Below are 19892 nucleotides of genomic sequence, written 5' to 3'. Positions count from 1 at the left end.
CAAAAAATAATCAGAAATTGGCCAAGCACGGTGGCGCATGCCTGTAATCCCAGCACTTTGGGAGGCTGAGGTGGGCAGATCACCTGAGGTCGGGAGTTTGAGAACAGCCTGACTAACATGGTGAAACCCTGTCTCTACTAAATACAAAAAATTAGCCGGGTGTGGTGGTGCATGCCTGTAATTTCAACTACTTGGGAGGCTGAGGCAGAAGAATCACTTGAACCCGGGAGGCAGAGGTTGCAGCAAGCTGAGATCACACCATTGTACTCCAGCCTGGGCAACAAGAGCAAAATGCCATCTCAAAAAAAAAAAAAAAAAATCGGAAATTCAGACAAAGATTTATGTACTATAATAAAATGTTGGCCGGGTGCGGTGGCTCAAGCCTGTAATCCCAGCACTTTTGGGAGGCCGAGGCGGGTGGATCACGAGGTCGAGAGATCGAGACCATCCTGGTCAACATGGTGAAACCCCGTCTCTACTAAAAATACAAAAAATTAGCTAGGCATGGTGGCGCGTGCCTGTAATCCCAGCTACTCAGGAGGCTGAGGCAGGAGAATTGCCTGAACCCAGGAGGTGGAGGTTGCGGTGAGCCGAGATCGTGCCATTGCACTCCAGCCAGGGTAACAAGAGCGAAACTCTGTCTCAAAAAATAAAATAAAATAAAATAAAAATAAAATGTTACAAACGACAAATATCTAACAATAAAACTATTATTAAATAATACTTTTAAAATATAATTAAACCATTGCATGTAATTGTAAATGCTTTCAATTACATAGGGAAATGCTTACAAAATAGTATCAATCCCAAATGGTGTAAAATTGTATGTATAGCATACCTTCAATATTTAAGGACACATGCACAAAAAAGATTGAAAAAAGGCTGGGCCTGGTGGCTCACACCTGCAGCCCCAGGACTTTGGGAAGCCGGGACTCCACCTGGAAGGCAGGTGGATCGCTTGAGTTTGGGAGTTGAAGACCAGCCTGGACAACATGACAAAACTCTGTCTCCACAAGACAATACAAACAAATTAGCAGAGCATGGTGGCACATGCATGTAGTCCCAGCTACGCAGGAGGCTGAAGTGGAAGGATCACTTGAGCCTGGGAGGCAGAGGCTGCAGTGAGCTCTGACTGCACCACTGCACTCCAGTCTGGGTGACAGGAAGAAACTCTGTCTCAAGAAAAAAAAAAAAAAAAAAGACTGAAAAAAATACTCTACAGCATTAAGAATGATTATGCAGTGGTATTAAGAGGTGATTATTACGTCCTCCTTCATATATTCCTGGACTCTCCAAATTTTCCACAATTATATATTATATTTTCAAAAAATAATTTTAGAAAAATATTTCTAAATAATAACAGAGTAATTCCAAAATACATTATTTTTGAAATAAAACTGGCATTACAAATCAACTGACAAAAACTCCAGACAGTACTTAGAATTAAGATTTATACTCTGACCATATGCCAGTAAAAATAAAAAGGAAATTACTACATACACACATAAAAGATAAATGAATTTTATTTGTGAATATATAGATGTATAGCAAATAGGAAAGATAATACATTAAAATATCATCTACTCTAACCAGGTAGAGTTTTAGCTCAGCAATTTAAGGATATTTTGATATTACAAAAATGCTTAATATAATCATATTAGGCAATTTAAGTGATAAAAGTATGATTGTACCAATTCCTTTTATCAAGCTTTTAGCTTCCAACAAACAAGAAGATGTTATTTCTGTTATCCTAACAAAGAACGTTTGTTTTAAAACCAACAATTAACTGCATATGTAATGAAGAAATATAAAAAAAAGTATAATTTTATGAAACACAAGAACAAAATAGAAATATCTATGATTTTATATTCAGAAATAGCAAACAGACCATCTAAAACTCTTAGAACAAAGACAACCATCAAAAGATACATATTTTAAAAGTTAATAGCTTTCTAATGATAGATTCCCATGCTGATAGCAACGCAGATATAAAATAGCCAAGAATCAATTTAATAAGGCATATATAAAACCCAGACAAAAAGAACCATGTGTAATGAAAAAAATCAAGAAACATGACAATAATGGACAGTAAGTCCCTCGATGGAAAGAATTACTTATATCATAAATATAAGTCATAAAGAGTTAACTTTAGATGTAGACAAGTCAAATTGAAGCACTAAAAAGATGTTGACCTTATGTAACACATTCCTTAGGGGAGAAAAATGTTTTCTAATATTGGATAAAATATGGCGAGGCATAGTGGTTCATGCCTGTAATCCCAGCACTTTCAGAAGTCAAGGCAGGAGGATTGCTGGAGCTTAGGAGTTCAAGACCAGCCTAGGCAACATAGTGAGGCCTCATCTCTACTAAAAACCTACAAATATGTGCTGAGTGTGGCGGCATGCACCTATAGTCCCAGCTACTAGGGAAGCTGAGGCAAGAGAATGGCTTGAGCCCAGGAGATCAGGGCTGCAGGGAGCTATAACTGTGCCACTACACTCCAGTCTGGGCAACAGAGCAAGACTTTGTCTCAAAAAAAAAAAAAAAGTAGGGGAAGGAGGAAAAACAATGAAGACCAATATGATAGTGATTCACATGGATTCAAATATAAAGTATAATCCATTATATGGCAAAAAATATGTCTTCACTAACTAGTGTTACAATGACCAAGAATAAATAATGTTCCAGCTCACAGTTAGGGAGTAAAAATACACAGCATTGCAGCATAAAGTAAGTGCTATGTGTGGCCTGTGAGAATGCTGCAGGAGCCACCTCTTTTGGAGTCAAGAAGGGCCAACCTGGCATTTTGAAGAATCCAATTTTGCCAGGTTGTGAGGTAGAAAGAAGGAAGAAGGAATGGCACTTATAAAAGAGAGAACATCAGGCGGGGTACAGTGGCTCACATCTGTGATTCCAGCACTTTGGGAGGCCGAAGTGGGTGGATCACTTCAGGTGAGGAGTTCAAGACCAGCCTGGCCAACACCGTGAAACTCCATCTCTACTAAAAATCCAAAAATTAGCCAGGTGTGGTGGCACATGCCTATAATCTCAGCTACCTGGGAGGCTGAGGCAGGAGTATCACCTGAGCCCAGGAACGGAGGTTGCAGCAAGCCGAGATCATGCCACTGCACTCCAGCCTGGGCGACAGAGTAAGACTCTGACAAAAAAAAAAAAAAGGAACATCATTTACAGAGAATCACAAGACAAAACAGCACATTCCAGAAATTCCAAGTAGATCAAGTACACACAATGTTGGTCAGCATTTTTAAAACTCGACTGAAGTCATAATTCAAAAATCAGAAAATTTCTCGTAACAATCTGAATTTCCAGCTTCGTTTAAAAACACTGGGAAGTATGACAAAGTGGGCCCACATTCCCACATGGATACGAGAGGCAGGTGTCCTTTTTAGATGAGACAGTTTGCCACAGCACTTCCCCCTTCCCCCATTTCTCTTGCATCCAGTCCACTTCATCCATTTAACTCACCTTTCTAGTCCCTGCAGGCATGTGAGTTTATGACTACTACCCTGCATGCTGAGGACCAAGGAAAGTTTCAGCAGGAAAAAAGCAGTATGATTAGTTTGCTTTCAAAACATCAGGCAGCCAGATGGAAGGCAGGAAAAGTAAAGAGCGTATAAGGAGACCAGTGAAATCCACAAAGCCTATTCTATTAAACATTGAAATAGGGTTACCAGCCGGGCGCAGTGGCTCACGCCTGTAATCCCAGCACTTTGGGAGGCTGAGGCGGGTGGATCACGAGGTCGAGAGATCGAGACCATCCCGGTCAACATGGTGAAACCCCCGTCTCTACTAAAAATACAAAAAATTAGCTGGGCATGGTGGCGCGTGCCTATAATCCCAGCTACTCAGGAGGCTGAGGCAGGAGAATTGCCTGAACCCGGGAGGCGGAGGTTGCGGTGAGCCGAGATAGCGCCATTGCACTCCAGCCTGGGTAAGGTAACAAGAGCGAAACTCCGTCTCAAAAAAAAAAAAAAAAAAAAAAAAAAAAAGAAATAGGGTTACCATCACTGCAGTGGGGGAACAGGGCACCTTTTCCAAAAACTCCCATTAACACCTAACTTGAAAACCACTGAGGTATGCATCTGTGGAATACACGCAGGGAGGTGATGAGGGTTTGAAACAAGGCCGTGTGTAAGGGGTGGAAAGAAACGGGCAGAGAAGGATAAATATTTGAGAGGCTTTTGAGGGGGAAAATCTCTCCAACACTGGGTTACCGGTTTGACACAGGGAACAAAAAGAAAGAAAAGTATAGGACAATTTACAGCTTTTGTCTATGTCATTAGGTAGATAGTGGTGACATTCAAAAACAAGAAAATAAAAGGAGGAACAAGACTAGTGGAAAATTTGTGATTCAATTTAGACTATGTTGAATTTATAGAGTCTAGAGACATGCGACTTTACATAAAAACCCCAAAAAATCACCAAAGAAAACTCTTCTCCAACTGTAATGCAGTAACAGCTGAATCATGAGATGAAAATTAGAGAAAGACAGGCATGATTACATAAAACATTTTACAGAATGAATACCAACAAAACTAAGATTAAAGCAGACTATTATAGAACTGAGTAAAATACTGCAACAAAGATTACAGAGGACCAATAACTTCACAGATACAAGCATAATGATAAGATATAAAAACAGAACATAAACATGGAAAAAGCCACCAAGTCTCTCAACGTAAAGGAAATGTATTTATCCCCTACACTGTTTCCATTAAGGATTTAAGATAGCTTACTACAAAAATATACACAGCAAAGTGATAAGTGTAAGTCGTAGAAATAATTAAATGTAAAAATATTTTTAAAAAATTATCACCAGGAGAAATCTGGACTAGAGAAAAGACAAAATATGTAGAATGTAAGGGCTTTCAGACATATTGTTGACAATGAAAGTACAAAGGTCAACACAAGTTCACGACTCTTACTATCCATTAGGAGGAAACACAGCAATTTCTCAATTGAAAAAGGACATTTTTGCTTTTCCCCCAATTGAAAGACAGCATTTCATGACAAAAACTTCTCTACATTAATTTAGCTTTATGAAGACTTATTACACTGTCTCTGTTTCTCAAATGTTATGTTACTGCAGGACAGTTGAATTAAAAAAAAAAAAACAACGATACTTTACACAATGACATTTGGGAATAACTACAATAAACGGAACAAATTTAATTTCATAAAGCTGCTTCCTGTGGTACCCCTTGATGAAAATAAACCACAAAATACTGAAATGTAACTCAATGAGCACAGCTGGGTAGGTGGAGAGCAGTGGAGGAAGGGAGAAAGGGGAAAGTGTTCATGAAAGGGGGGAGGTATACAGACTTCTGATGGTCCATCCTGATCCACAGAAAGAATGGATACGATTTAAAGGAATGGATGAACTACGCATCCCTCAAGCTATAGCAATTGGGCTTTGGTAAAAGTTCAGTAAGAGATGAAGAGTACACAGAGTGAGGTACAAGTCTCTGGAGAGAACACAAAGGTTACATACTCTGTAGTGCTGGCTGAGGATGGACCTCGAGAAATTGAATATCATCCAAGCACAGTACCGCTGACATCCTTTTAGGAAAACTGTGGAGCTTCATTAAAGGCTGCCCCACATCGGCGTAAAGGAGGGCCCCGTTAATAAAAGGTCAAATATAAAATGACAAAATAAGAACAATCAGAAAGCAGGCACCAGAAAACCATTCACTCATACAAATAGTGTAAAAAGGCAAATGACAGTATCCTTTAGCACCTATAAGCTAAACAAAAGTAAAAGAAGAGCTTGAAAAATTCAACATTCTGCAGATTTTAAGACAAGAGTTATATTCAAAATTTGTTAGAGAGGCCGGGTGCAGTGGTTTATGCCAGTAATCCTAGCACTCTGAGAGGCTGAGGCAGGCAGATCGCTTGAGCCCAGGAGTTCAAGACTAGCCTAGGCAACGTGGCAAAATCCCCTCTCTACAAAAAAAATACAAAAAATTAGCCAGTCGTGGTGGTGCATACCTGTAGTCCCAGCTACTCAGGAGGCTGAGGTGGGAGGATCACCTGAGCCCAGGAAGTCAAGGCTGCAGTGAGCCGAGATCACGTCACTGCACTCTAGCCTGGGCAACAGAGCAAGACCATCTAAAAAAAAAATTGTTAGAAAAGGAAAGCAATTAAATAAACTATGACGTATTAATGTATCTGTGCAAAAACATGATTATGTATGATGTGAACAAATATAGAAAGATAATTATGAAGCCATATTAAGTATATAAAAAAAAAATGTGTGCAAGGTACTCTATGATTGCCTCAATATAAAATGAGAAAAACAACGGTGGACCACATGTCAGCAGAGCTCCATCCACCCGGCCTGAGGAAAGCACCAGGCACCGCAGGCAGAAGCTGCCATCCTCAGCACTCGCCCTGACTGGCCCCACCTGCGCTCAATTTTAGCCTCTCTTTGCCTGCTCAATGCCCAATCCCATCCCCAACCAGCCATGCCTGACTGTATACTTCCAGAAGGACATTTTCTCCTTTTCCATCTTCTTTACTTCTCACAACACACGGTGAGGTAGATATTATTATGACCGTTACCAATCAACAATTAAGTGAACGAATGGTTACAAATTAAAGCTAAACAGAAGCCTTGTTTTCTGATCTTCCAAGCTGTACAAGCTGCTTCTTAGTTCACTGACCTCCTTTAAGGTTTACCTGGGCAGGGCTTCTTGGCCGACTGAGCAGGGACAGAAGTCAGAGGACCAGCTTCTGCAGCTCCAGCTGCATGCACTCCTTTCTTCTCAAGGCCTTGTGAAGACTCAGAAGAAGATGATGAATGACCTACAAAGAAAGGGATAAGTTTTCCTAAGATACTCCCCAAGTTTCATTTTATGTTGGGATCAACAGCCTAGCTAACCAGACATCAGACAAGACTCCCAACACCTGGATTTGGAGAGTTCATGTCTTCTGGATTTTAAAAGAGTGTGTGTGGGCCGGGCGCGGTGGCTCACGCCTATAATCCCAGCACTTCGGGAGGCCGAGGCGGATGGATCACGTGGTCAAGAGATCAAGACCATCCTGGTCAGCATGGTGAAACCCCGTCTCTGCTAAAAAATGCAAAAATTAGCTGGGCATGGTGCGTTCGCCTGTAATCCCAGCTACTCAGGAGGCTGAGGCAGGAGAATTGCTTGAACCCAGGAGGCAGAGGTTGCGGTAAGCCAAGATGGCACCATTGCACTCCAGCCTGGGTAACAGGAGTGAAACTCCATCTCAAAAAAAAAAGTGTGTGTGTGTGTGTGTGTGTGTGTGTGTGTTTGTGGTGTGTGTGTGCACACGTGTGTGTGTATAAAAAATCGTAAGCGGAAAGTCACTCTATCACAGGAGAGACTCACCAAACAAAACCAGATGAAGACAACGACAGGCCCTAGACATAGCTGAAGGTAGAAGAAAACTGCCACCAGGTGTTTAGGGTGGTACCTGCCACCCTAAACAGCCTCTGACACTGTATATGCAGAACCCTCTCTATGTGCCCTCACTGTGTCTGACACTAACATCCCAACACATGAAAACCCCATGGTAAAAGCTCAGCAACTCCACCTTCGGTGATTCACTTTTCCCAACAGCAATTCTCGTAAGCCCATCACCCACTGATTTTGAGGTGCCAGCAAATCTAACAGAATAAGTAACTGAATGCATTATAATGAAAAGAACACCAAACCACACTTTGTAGACTTTAAAAAAATTACTCAAGGCCAAGTGCAGTGGCTCACACCTGTAATCCCAATACTTTGGGAGGCCAGGACTGGAGGACTACTTGAGCCCAGGAGTTCAAAACCAGCCTGGTCAACATAGCAAAACCATGTCCCTACACAAGAAAAATTAAAAAATTAGCTGGGCATGATGGTCTGTGCCTATAGTCCCAGCTACTAGGGAGGTTGAGCAGGAAGATCACTTGAGCCCAGGAGTTCAAGACTGCCATGAGTCATGACTGTGCCACTGTCCTCCAGCCTACGCAACACAGCAAGATCCTGTCTCCAAAACCACAAAAATGACTGAGAGACTAAGGGAATATATTTATAATGGGAATATGCAATATTCCTAGCAATATGGGGAAATATGTATGATGTTGTATAAAGTGGAAATTTAAGATACTAGATTAACATGTACTTTGACCACAACTGGATTCATGTCTGTATATAACAGAACTGAAGGGCCTGTAATAAAATTTTAACAAGTATAGTAGATCAGAGTGAGCAAAATCATATCCAATTTTCATTTCTAGTCTCTATTTTCCAAATTGTTCTGTAATGTCGTTAAAATTACTTAAAAACTAACAAAGCAGGCCAGGTGCGGTGGCTCACGCCTGTAATCCCAGCACTTTGGGAGGCTGAGGCAAGCAGATCACAAGGTCAAGAGATCGATACCACCCTGGCTAACATGGTAAAAACCCATCTCTACTAGAAATACAAAAATTAGCTGGGCATGGTGGTGGGCTCCTGTAGTTCCAGCTACTCAGGAGGCTGAGGCAGGAGAATCGCTTGAACCCAGGAGATGGAGGTTGTAGTGAGCTGAGATCGCACCACTGCATTCCAGCCTGGCAACCAGGCGAGACTCCATCTCAAAAAAACAAAAACAAACAAACAAAAAACTAACAAAGCAAAAAATTCTATTTCTGAAAAGAAAGCCATCCTGCATTAATCTTACTTTTCTAGTCACTGGCCCATCTCCTTCCTCTTTTTCCTAACCATGCTGTTAAAACTGTTCTAACTACTTCCTGACCTCCAAATTACCAACAAACTACTCTTCAATGACTTCGGCAGATTCTAATGACTGGCAGTCACAGTGCTAAAGATATACTCCATCCCTTCCCTCCTTTGGTTAGGGTCACTATTCTATACAATAAAATGTTGACTGTTACAAACTTTCCCAAGACTAAAGCTGAGATTAACATAGGAACTGCTTCACCCTCAGACTCACTTTCACGTTACTGTTCTTATTCTTTACAGTGAAGCATCCCAAAACTCTATCACTGATAGTTCTCCTTCCTCCTTGGATATTCCTACCTGTATTTTCAAGCATCTTGTGCAGCTTCATATGCTTGTAGGTGGATATTATCTGAAAATTCACAACACTTGGAATATTCAATCCTTGGTCCTGCAGCAGCTTCAAGGATGCGGCATGGATAAGCTGATGGGACCGTTTGCAGGTCTGAAGTTTACACTCTCCCTTGACAAAGGATTTGCACACGTGAAACTTGTTGCATTTATCCTTGAGGTTGCAGTAGCCATAAAGAGCTTCCCCTTTGTTGTAGAGCAAACAGACCTGGTACAGAAATGAGGCAACATCTGAAATATTAGTTTTCTTTTTTGTTGTTGTTGTTGGGGGTTGGGGGGAGATGGAGTCTCGATCTGACGCCCAGGCTGGAGTGCAGTGGCATAATCTTGGCACACTGCATCCTCCAGCTCCTGGGTTCAGGCGATTCTCCTGCCTCAGCCTCTTGAGTAGCTGGGACTACAGGTGTTCACCACCACACCCAGCTAATTTTTGTATTTTTAGTAGAGATGAGGTTTTGCCATGTTGGCCAGGCTGGTCTCGAACTCCTGACTTCAGGTGACCTGCCCACCTCAGCCTCCCAAAGTGCTGGAATTACAGGTATGAGCCACTGCACCCAGCCAATATTAGTTTTCACTTTATCTTTTAAGCCAATATATAGCTTCTCTAGCTAAGTGAAGACTAAATGACATCTTCTGATCACCAGTGGCTGTTCAAATCTTTGGGTGAAAGCCTGACGATAGTGTAGTGGTGCTAATCACACTCCAGGTGCTGTAGGCGCTGGCTGCTCATGACTCACAGCTGCCCCTCTCAACTAACCTGTCCCCTGCCTCCAAAGCCTGTAGCCAATGAATGACTTAGATGGAGCTGGAAAAAAAAAATGCTGGAGTGCCTCAAAGCCAGACTCACTGTGATGTTAATTCCACAGTTCCCCATGAATCAAGTCAGGGCCAGACCTTACTTGCTTGTAGCTTTTCCTTCCTTAGATCCTGCTTCTCTCACTCCCATACTGGGTTTTCCTGAAAAGCTGGCCCCCCAAAAAATCACATGGACCTGGATCCCTATCTCAGGTTCTGCTTCCAGGGAAACCAATTTCAAGGGGTGGCACAAAGATATAATTTATGATCCAGACAAGGGCTTTTTTGGGTGCAAGGAAGCACTATTAATAATCACATTGGGACAACTAATACAAACTGGGTCTATCCCAGACAAACCAAGACCACACTGATGGGGAACTTCATAATGATGGATCATGATGGCTGTTGACCCTGAAACCACACATCAGTCTTAACCTCACACACAAAGATGACATTATATTGACATTATATGCCTCCTGATGTGACACAACAGGAAATAGAACTGTCCAGATTTTTTTTTTTTTTTTTTTTTTTTTTTGAGACGGAGTTTCACTCTTGTTACCCAGGCTGGAGTGCAATGGCGCGATCTCGGCTCACCGCAACCTCCGCCTCCCTGGTTCAGGCAATTCTCCTGCCTCAGCCTCCTGAGTAGCTGGGATTACAGGCATGCGCCACCACGCCCAGCTATTTTTTTTTTTGTATTCTTAGTAGAGACGGGGTTTCACCATGTTGACCAGGATGGTCTCGATCTCTTGACCTCGTGATCCACCCGCCTCGGCCTCCCAAAGTGCTGGGATTACAGGCTTGAGCCACCGTGCCCAGCCGAACTGTCCAGGTTTTACCATGAAAGTCTGACATCCTGGAAACCCCTCAGTCCCAGGCAAGTGGGATGGTGAGTCACCATAACAATGCTTCACATGTAAGAAAATTCTTGGTATAAAATAAATCCTGGCTAAGCACAGTGGCTCACACCTGTAATCCCAGCACTTTGGGAGGCCAAGGCAGGAGGATCACCTGAGGTCAGGAGTTCAAGAGCAGCCTGGCCAACATGGTGAAATGCCGTTTCTACTAAAAATACAAAAATTAGCCAGGAGTGGTGGTGCACGCCTGTAATCACCGCCATTGGGGAGGTTGAGGCAGGAGAATCACTTGAATCCGGAGGTGGGGGTTGCAGTGAGCCAAGATTGTGCCACTGCACTCCAGCCTGGGCAATACAGCAACACTCCATCTTAAAAATAAAATAAAATTAAAAAAAAAAAAAAAATATATATATATATATATATATATATATATATATATATAAAATAAAATAAATCCTAAATCTGATCAAAATTTGAGGGATACAGGAACATGTTAAATAGTAATACAGGAATGTAATCAGTCAAATCTAAAATGTGGGAAATCCTACAAGACACAGATGACCTGGTTTCAAACGAAATGGCATCCTATTTATAATTGTGATGCCAACTTTCTAAAATAAATTCATAACTTTAATGCAAATTCTACCCCTCTCAAAGAATTCCTGTAAAATAGTTTTAGGAATTTAAGTGATTCTATTTTTTTGTTGTTGCTGTTGGTTAGCTATGCATAACAATAAGTGATTCTAAAGCTTATCTGGAAAAGAAACATGAATTGATGAAACAAACAAAATTAGCCAGGCACAGTGGCTCACGGCTATAATCCTAGCACTTTGGGAGACCAAAGATGGCAAACTGCTTGAGTCCAGGAGTTCAAAACCAGCCTAGGCAACACAGCAAAACCCTGTCTCCACAAAAAAAATTTTTAAGTAGGCCAGGCATGGTGGCTCACAGCTATAATCCTAACACTTTGAGAGGCCAAGCCAGGCGCATTGCCTGAGCTCAGGAGTTTGAGATCAGGGCAACATGTGCAAACATAGGCAACATGGCAAAACCCCATCTCTACTAAAAATACAACAAATTAGCTGGTCATGGTGGCACATGCCTTTAGTCCCAGCTACTCAGGAGGCTGAGGTATGAGAATTGCTTGAACCTGGGAGGCGGAGGTTGCAGTGAGCTGAGATCACACCACTACACTCCAGTCTCGGGAACAGAGCAAGACTCGATCTACCAAAAAAAAAAAAAAAAAAAAAAAAAAAAAAAAAAACGTAGCTGGGGGCCAGGCACAGTGGCTCACGCCTGTTACCCCAGCACTTTGGAAGGCTGAAGTGGGCAGATCACCTGAGGTCAGGAGTTCAAGACCAGCCTGGCCAAAATGCCAAAACCCCATCTCTACTCAAAATACAAAAATTAGCTGGGCATGGTGGCAAGCACCTGCAATTCCAGCTACTCGGGAGACTGAGGCAGGAGAATCACTTGAACCAGGGAGGGAGGTGGAGGTTGCAGTGAGCCAAGATCACGCCACTACACTCCAGCCTAGGCGACAGAGCAAGATTCTGTCTCAAACAAAACAAAACAAAACAAAACAAAAGTAGCTGGGTGTGGTGGTGCACACCTGTAGTCCCAGCTACTCGAGAGGCTGAAGCACAAGGACTGCTTGAGTCCAGGAGGTGGAGGTTGCAGTGAGCTATGACCAGCCTGGGCAACATGGCGAAACCCTGTCTCTGCACTCCAGCCTGGATGACAGAGTGAGACCACATCTCCAAAAGAGTTAACACATAAACCTTAAAAATGAAATATAAACTAATTGGTATGACAGTGGTTCAAGAATGTATTGGAGATCATGGAAAATAGATCCTAGACCTATTCCAAACATTAGAACTGCCTGTTCCTTACAGATTTGTTAGAATTCAGGAGAATGGGCAGATGTAGGTCGTAGGGAACAAAGTTTCGATTAGGATAAACTTCTGGAAATCTACTGTACAGCATGATGACTGTAGTTAACAATAACCTACTGTATACCTGAAAGTTGCTGTCCTTACCACACCAAAAAATAATAGCTATGTAATATGCTAATTAGCTTAATCGTTGCAATCAATTCACAATGTAAATAAAACACTATAAATAAAAATGTACACTATAAATAAAAATGGTTATTTATCAGCTATGCTTCAATAAGGAAAAAATTTGATAGAATTCAACCATAAAGCTATATAAGCCTGGCCAGGCACAGTGGCTTGTGCCTGTAATCCCAACACTTTGGGAGGCCAAGGCAGGGTGTTCATTTCAGATTGGGTGTTTAAGACCAGCCTGGCCAACATGGCAAAACGCCGTCTCTACCAAAAAGTACAAAAATTAGCTGGGCATGGTGGTACATGCCTGTAGTCCCAGCTAATCAGGAGGCTGAGGTGGGAGAATCACTTGAACCTGAGAGGCAGAGGCTACAGTGAGCTGAGGCTGAGGTACTCCAGCCTGTGTGACAGAGAGAGACCCTGTCTCAAAAAAATAAAAAAAAAATAAAAAAAACCCTATATAAGCCGGATGTTTTCTTGTACAAGCCTTTTAACTAACGCTTTGGGGTTTGATGCTTTTATTTTAAATTTTTTTACGAGACTATTTTGGCTTTCCATTGCTTCTTGAATTCATTTTGATGAGCTCCATTTTTCTAGAAATTTGTCCGTTAACGCACCAGCATGAAACTTTACATATCTGTCTACTGTCTTTTTTTATTGAGTGGTAAAAGCAATCATCAGGCATTTCATACAAACATGGGGCACCATTCTTGTGTCATGCACTGTATGTTTCCAAGGTCTCTGCTGTCCATACAGTCACCTTTTGTACCACATGTCACCTACTTCCCGTCCCAGGTGATGAGGACAGGTGGAGGTGGAGGGGGGAAAGCGAAACTCCTGTTGTATGTTCTGCCAACCCATCAGCTGCTCACAAAACACTGAAGGAGTCTAACATGAAAAGGTAAGGCTGGGCCCAGGATACACCCCAAAAAAGGGCACACCAAAAAAAGATTCAATAGATTTGACAAAATAAAAATATTAAACTTCCGTGAATCAAAAAGTACTATAAAATTAAAAGGCAGGCTGGGCACGAGGGTCACTCCTATAATCTCAGCTCTTTGGGAGGCTGAGGAGGGTGGATCACCTGAGGTCAGGAGTTCGAGACCAGCCAGACCAACATGGAGAAACCCCATCTCTACTAAAAATACAAAATTAGCCAAGCGTGGTGGTACATGCCTATAATTCCAGCTACTTGGGAGACTGAGGTAGGAGAACTGCTTGAACCCAGGAGGCAGAGATTGAGGTGAGCCAAGATTGCATCATTGCACTCCAGCTGGGCAACAAGAGCGAAACTACATCTCAAAAAAAAAAAAAAAAAAAAAAAAAAATTAAAAGGCTAATAGCAGTGGCACCACCCCTTCTCTCGGAGAGAGGAAGGACTGGACCCAGCCTCACAGCTTCGGCCACCCTCCTCGCCCTTCCTGCCAATAACCTGCTCCAGCTACTGCTTGGATCTACTTTGGGCAACATGGTTGGTTGGAATGCATCTGGCTCACAACCATGACATACTAGACTTGTTTCAGTGCTCAAAGAAATGAAACAGATCATGCATGTCAGGAGGAAACCTACTGATTCCGAAGATCGCCTCCAGGACTGCCTTCTGGTACACCTGCTGCTGCCTTGAGAGCAGCCTCTGCCACCTGCACCAAAGGCTCTAGCTCTTCTCTCTAGCCTTGTGGCTTTCTTCCCTTCTAGACTCTGAAACGCCTTAGAGTTAAAATCAGGCCGCAATTATGAACTGTCCTGTTTTCTCAACGTCTTCCCTTCTTCCCACTCCTCTTCTGGCAAAGTGGAGGTGTCTATGATAGCATCATTGTGCTAGATTAGAAAACCCTGTGTTTAACTGGTGGTCTTCACTGATGTTCCAAATCGCTCTTGGGATTTGTACTATTTTGTTTTTAAAACTTCTTTCTGCCGGGCGCGGTGGCTCAAGCCTGTAATCCCAGCACTTTGGGAGGCCGAGGTGGGTGGATCACGAGGTCAAGAGATCGAGCCCATCCTGGTCAACATGGTGAAACCCCGTCTCTACTAAAAATACAAAAAATTAGCTGGGCATGGTGGCACGTGCCTGTAATCCCAGCTACTCAGGAGGCTGAGGCAGGAGAATTGCCTGAACCCAGGAGGCGGAGGTTGCGGTGAGCCGAGATCGCGCCATTGCACTCCAGCCTGGGTAACAAGAGCGAAACCCCATCTCAAAAAAAAAAAAAAACTTCTTTTCTGTATAGCTAATCAGAAACATACTATTTTGCCACGATAGCAATTATAGTGGGTACCTTTAAAACATTTGAAAGGGAATCATGTTGCTTCAGAGCAATTAAAACTAATATCTAAAGCCAAAAGAAAATGGGGAAAGTACTTGTAACAAATGTGACCTGAGGGTGACTGGTGACTCACCTCTGGTAAAAGACAGGGGTCATTCTGCAAAAGCAGGATCCGAAGCTGGGCTTCATTGAGGCCAAAAAGTCCGTGGTTTTTCAGGACCTGCATGTTGATAGGTGTGTGGATATCATGGGAAAGGGTACAGGTAGACCTAGGAGAACAGAGACCTCGGTCAGATGCCCGGTGAAGAAGGACCAGTCTGTCAAATTCCTTGCCTTGAGCAGCTTTCAATTTAATACATGTGAAGTTGAGTAACTGTCATGAAACCATGGAGAGTATGGCCTAATAAGCACTGATGGAAAGAAAACAAGGAAGTTGGGTTGAAGCAACTCCTCTCCCAAGGTCATGTGAATTGTCAGTCGGGGTGCTCTGAAGCCGAGGGCACCTCTCTCCGTGTAGCCCACCTCGCCCGAGGGTGCGCATCTGCTCTGTAGGCGACCGCACTCGGCCTTCTCCCCGGAGACAGCGGCCCATTCCCACGGTCCACCAACGTGAAAAAGAAAGCGTCCCTATGCCCAGCGTCTCCACTTTGGGGTTGGGGGGGAGGGGAACAACCGAGGAAAATTCAGGGATGTGAAGCAGAGTCTGGAGTCAGGAGGCGGCCGGGAACCCCAGCTCTGGCAGTCAGGAACCACACGGCCTCACCCAAGCCATCCAGCCCTGCTTCCTGGGTCAGGCTGGCTCCGCGCTGTTAAACCTAGAGGGCGCAGACCCGCTTCTGCAGAAGTGTGTGGATACGGGGGGAACGGGCGATTTCCGGTTAAACAGTCCAGAGATCTCATGGGATCCTCGGATGCCCCCGTCCCCCACCTCCCGCCAAAGATCACCGGAGTAAGCGAACTCCAAAGTCAGTCAGGACTGAACCCGGCTGCGTCGCGCAGAATCCGGGGGGCGGGGGCGGCTGAGAGGTCTCCACTGAGCGGACCTTCGCGCCTTTCCGCCCCGCGGCTGGGAGCGCAGGGGAGGCCGCCCGGGGACGGGCCTGCGGGAGGGGCCGGTTCAGTCCCGTGCCCCCGGCCCCGGCCCCGCTCGGGACGAAGCCCCCTTCCAGTCGCCGCCGCTTCCGGCCGGACGGCCAGGCCCGCGGCCTGCGCCCACAGTCCCCGCCCGCCCACCCGGGCCGCCGCTGCCGCCTTCTCACCAGCAGTCTCGGTTGGGGCACTTGCCCAGCATGTGCCGGCGGCAGAAGTGCAGCTGGTCGCAGGCCTGGCACTCGCCGCGCTGGTAGCGCGCGCAGAGGCGCACGGAGGACACGGCCACAACCCTCCAGGCGGAGGCCCCGCCGCCACCGCCCACCGCGCCGGCCGCCGCCTCGGCCTCCGGGTCCCCGAGGCCCTCCTGCGTCTCCACCTCCTGCAGCAGGAAGCGCTCGGGCCCGGCGCGCTGCAGCACGTCCTGGAGCCTGGCCTCCGACAGCTCCACGTGGCCGCGCAGGTCCCGCAGGAACATGCGGCCGCCGTGGGCGCACAGCACCTTGGTGAGGAAGGAGCACACCGTGGGCTCCGCCATGGTCGCTGGCGCGGGCCCTGTGCGCGCGGCGCCGAGAGCCGGGACGTGCAGGCTCCTCCCAGTCACGTCCACGATTTCCAGCGAACATCCCGGGGGTGGGCGTGGGCCTGGGCCTGGCGAGGGGTGGGCCTGCGGGAGGCCGGGCGAGGGGCGTGGAAGCAGGGTACGGCGCCTGCGGATCCCCTGGACACGGACGCAGCCGGGGACAGCGTTGATAGAGCGTCTGCTCTGCCCGGGCACTGTTCAGGACGAGGCCTGGCCTTGAGGGGCTTGTACAGTGGGAGTCACAAAGGACTCGCCAAAAAGACAACTAGTAGTGCCAGGGAGGCCTGCGGAGAAGGCAAAATGGGTAAAAGGTGGTAGGAGGTGAGTGGCCGGGCTGCTTCAGGGGAGGTGGCTGCTACCCACATGTGGCTGCTGAGCACTTCTGGGTTTTTTTGTTGTTGTTGTTGTTGTATTTTATTTTATGTTATTTTTTGTTTTGTTTTCGGAGACGAGGTCTCTATCGCCCAGGCTGGAGTGCAGTGGCGCGATCGTCGTTCGCTGTAGCCTGGGACTCGTAGGCTCAAGCCATCCTCCCCCACCTCAGCCTCCTGAGTAGCTGCGACGGAAGGTTCGCACCATGATTTTTGTTTTGTTTTGCAGAAACGGAGTCTCCCCGTGTTGCCCAGGCTGGTCTTGAACTCCTCAAGCGATCCACCTGCCTCCGCCTCCCAGAGCACTGGAATTACAGGCGTGAGCCACGCAGCGGCGCCTTGCTGAGCTCTTTTGGAAGGTGGCTAGTCTGAATTGAGATGTGATACAAGTGTTCACATGATCACAAACTTCCTTTTCTCCTGTTTGTTCCCCTAGAAACCCCTTTGTTCTTCCCATAGGAGCCTTTTGCCCCCCTCTCTCCTCTATTAATTTAGACATATAAATTATCATCACTTCTTTTGTACACTCCCATTTACAAATATATTTTTTCTCTTGTCAGTTAAATTTGCAGCCCCTCTGAACTGAACTTAAGAGGGTGCAGGGCCTTTCGGCTGGAACCACCATCTTCCAGTAAGTCGCCAAAATGACGAACACAAAGAGAAAGAGGAGAGGCACTCGATACACGTTCTCTAGGCCTTTTAGAAAACATGGAGTTGTTCCTTTGGCCACGTATATGGGAATCTGTAAGAAAGGTGATATTGTAGACATCAAGGGAATGGGTACTGTTCAAAAAGGAACGCCCCACAGGTGTTACCATGGCAAAACTGGAAGCGTCTACAGTGTTACCCAGCATGCTGTTGGCATTGTTGTAAACAGACAAGTTAAGGGCAAGATTCTTGCCAAGAGAATTAATGTGCGTATTGAGCACATCAAGCACTCTAAGAGCCGAGATAGCTTCCTAAAATGTGTGAAGGAAAATGATCAGAAAAAGGAGCCAAAGAGAAAGGTACCCGGGTTCAACTGAAGCACCAGCCTGCTCCGCCCAGAGAAGCGTGCTTTGTGAGAACCAATGGGAAGGAGCCTGATCTGCTGGAACCTACTGCCTGTGAATTCATGGCATAATAGGTGTTAAAAAAAAAAAAAACAACTCTGGACTGTTAAAAAAAAAAAAAAAAAAAAGAGGGTGCAGGAAAGTTGTTCCTCCCCAGTAATGGTTCAGACAACCCAACTCATTATTCCTCATGTGGAACCACTTGGAGGTGTGCATGCCACGGTCTCCCAAGGTTTCCTCAGTGGACCTGAGCCCCACTTGTCCACAGCCACACCTCCTCATCAGCACTCCCCACACAGTCTGCCTTCCTCTCCCTGTCCCACCTCCCCATTCTTCTGCCAGTGTTTCTTAGGATCATCTCCCAAGTAAAGTACTTGCATTCAATCCTTGTCTGATTGCTCCTGAGGGAACACAGCCTAACATATAAACTTATAAGGAGAGGCCAGAGGAAAGTAAGAGTCATTCATGGGCCGGGCGCGGTGGCTCAAGCCTGTAATCCCTGCACTTTGGGAGGCCGAGACGGGTGGATCACGAGGTCAAAAGATCGAGACCATCCTGGTCAACATGGTGAAACCCCGTCTCTACTAAAAATACAAAACATTAGCTGGGCATGGTGGCGCGTGCCTGTAATCCCAGCCACTCAGGAGGCTGAGGCAGGAGAATTGCCTGAACCCAGGAGGCGGAGGTTGCGGTGAGCTGAGATCGCGCCATTGCACTCCAGCCTGGGAAACAAGAGCGAAACTCCGTCTCAAAAAAAAAAAAAAAAAAAAAGAGTCATTCATGGACACACAGAGGAGAGTTTCAAGGAGGAGGTGATCAGCGTGGATCTAGAGCATGTAAAGATAAATTTGTAAGCTGTTTTGTTTTGTCTTTTTAAGTTTAAGGCAAGACCAAGAATGGGTGGTGGAGAGTCACTTGAGACCATAAAGCAGGCGTCCCCAAACTTTTTACACAGGGGGCCAGTTCACTGTCCCTCAGACCGTTGGAGGTCCGCCACATACTGTGCTCCTCTCACCAATGAAAGAGGTGCCCCTTCCTGAAGTGCGGCGTGGTGGGGGGGGGGGCGGATAAATGGCCTCAGGGGGCCGCACGGCCGTAGTTTGGGGACGCCTGCCATAAAGGCTTGATGAAGCTGAAGGTAGGACCAGTGGGGAGGGCCTTGCCAAGGCCACAGATTGGTAGTGGCATTGATCCAAACGATGCTGTAATTCTCCTAAAAGCTCTCTGGGCCAGGCGCGGTGGCTCACACCTGTAATCTCAGCACTTTGGAAGGCCAAGGCGAGTGGATCATGAGGTCAGGAGATCAAGACCATCCTGGCTAACACAGTGAAACCCATCTCTACTAAAAAATGCAAAAATCTGTTGGGTGTGGTGGCACGCACCTGTCCCAGCTACTCGGGAGGCTGAGGCAGGAGAATTGCTTGAACCCCAGAGGTGGAGGTTGCAATAAGCCGAGATCCCGCCATGCACTCCAGCCTGGTGACAGAACAAGACTTCCGTCTCACAACAACAACAACAAAACGCTCTCAAGGTGTAAGAACAGAATTTAATTGAGCCACTCTAGGTTTTGCCAGTGGATGAGACTTAAAGGTCCAAGGTTCTGGGTGATTGAAAGTATGAATTGAAAGAGTGGTCAGGGGGCCAGGTGCAGTGGCTCACACCTGTAATCCCACCACTTTGGGAGGCCGAGGCAGGTGGATCACCTGAGAACAGG

The 19892-nt window shown here is 45.6% G+C and overlaps 1 protein-coding gene across 1 annotated transcript; it reads right to left on the bottom strand.

Moving 5' to 3' along the window:
* Window positions 1-1505: 1505 nt before the first annotated feature.
* ZC3HAV1L (ZC3HAV1 like) lies at window positions 1506-16782 on the bottom strand. Its single transcript, XM_039473106.2, has 5 exons — window positions 16343-16782; window positions 15217-15352; window positions 9048-9306; window positions 6700-6825; window positions 1506-5612 (listed from the first exon to the last, which is right to left on the bottom strand). Exons 1-5 carry the CDS (start codon window positions 16708-16710, stop codon window positions 5584-5586), a joined length of 918 nt encoding a protein of 305 aa, XP_039329040.2. The 5' UTR covers window positions 16711-16782; the 3' UTR covers window positions 1506-5583.
* Window positions 16783-19892: the final 3110 nt, after the last annotated feature.

This window comes from Saimiri boliviensis, chromosome 10 (assembly GCF_048565385.1).
Source record: "Saimiri boliviensis isolate mSaiBol1 chromosome 10, mSaiBol1.pri, whole genome shotgun sequence".
Lineage (NCBI taxonomy): Eukaryota > Metazoa > Chordata > Mammalia > Primates > Cebidae > Saimiri > Saimiri boliviensis.
This window is presented reverse-complemented; position numbering and strand designations above follow the sequence as displayed.

What these genes read in the sequence shown, in the direction of transcription:
- ZC3HAV1L (XM_039473106.2), bottom strand. Translation starts at nt 16,710, where the DNA reads ATGGCGGAGCCCACGGTGTGCTCCTTCCTCACCAAGGTGCTGTGCGCC. An exon ending in TGCCCCAACCGAGACTGCTG is followed by an intron (nt 15,353 to 16,342) that starts GTGAGAAGGCGG and finishes CTGTTCTCCTAG; the next exon opens with GTCTACCTGTACCCTTTCCC. An exon ending in ACCCCTGTCTTTTACCAGAG is followed by an intron (nt 9,307 to 15,216) that starts GTGAGTCACCAG and finishes TTTCTGTACCAG; the next exon opens with GTCTGTTTGCTCTACAACAA.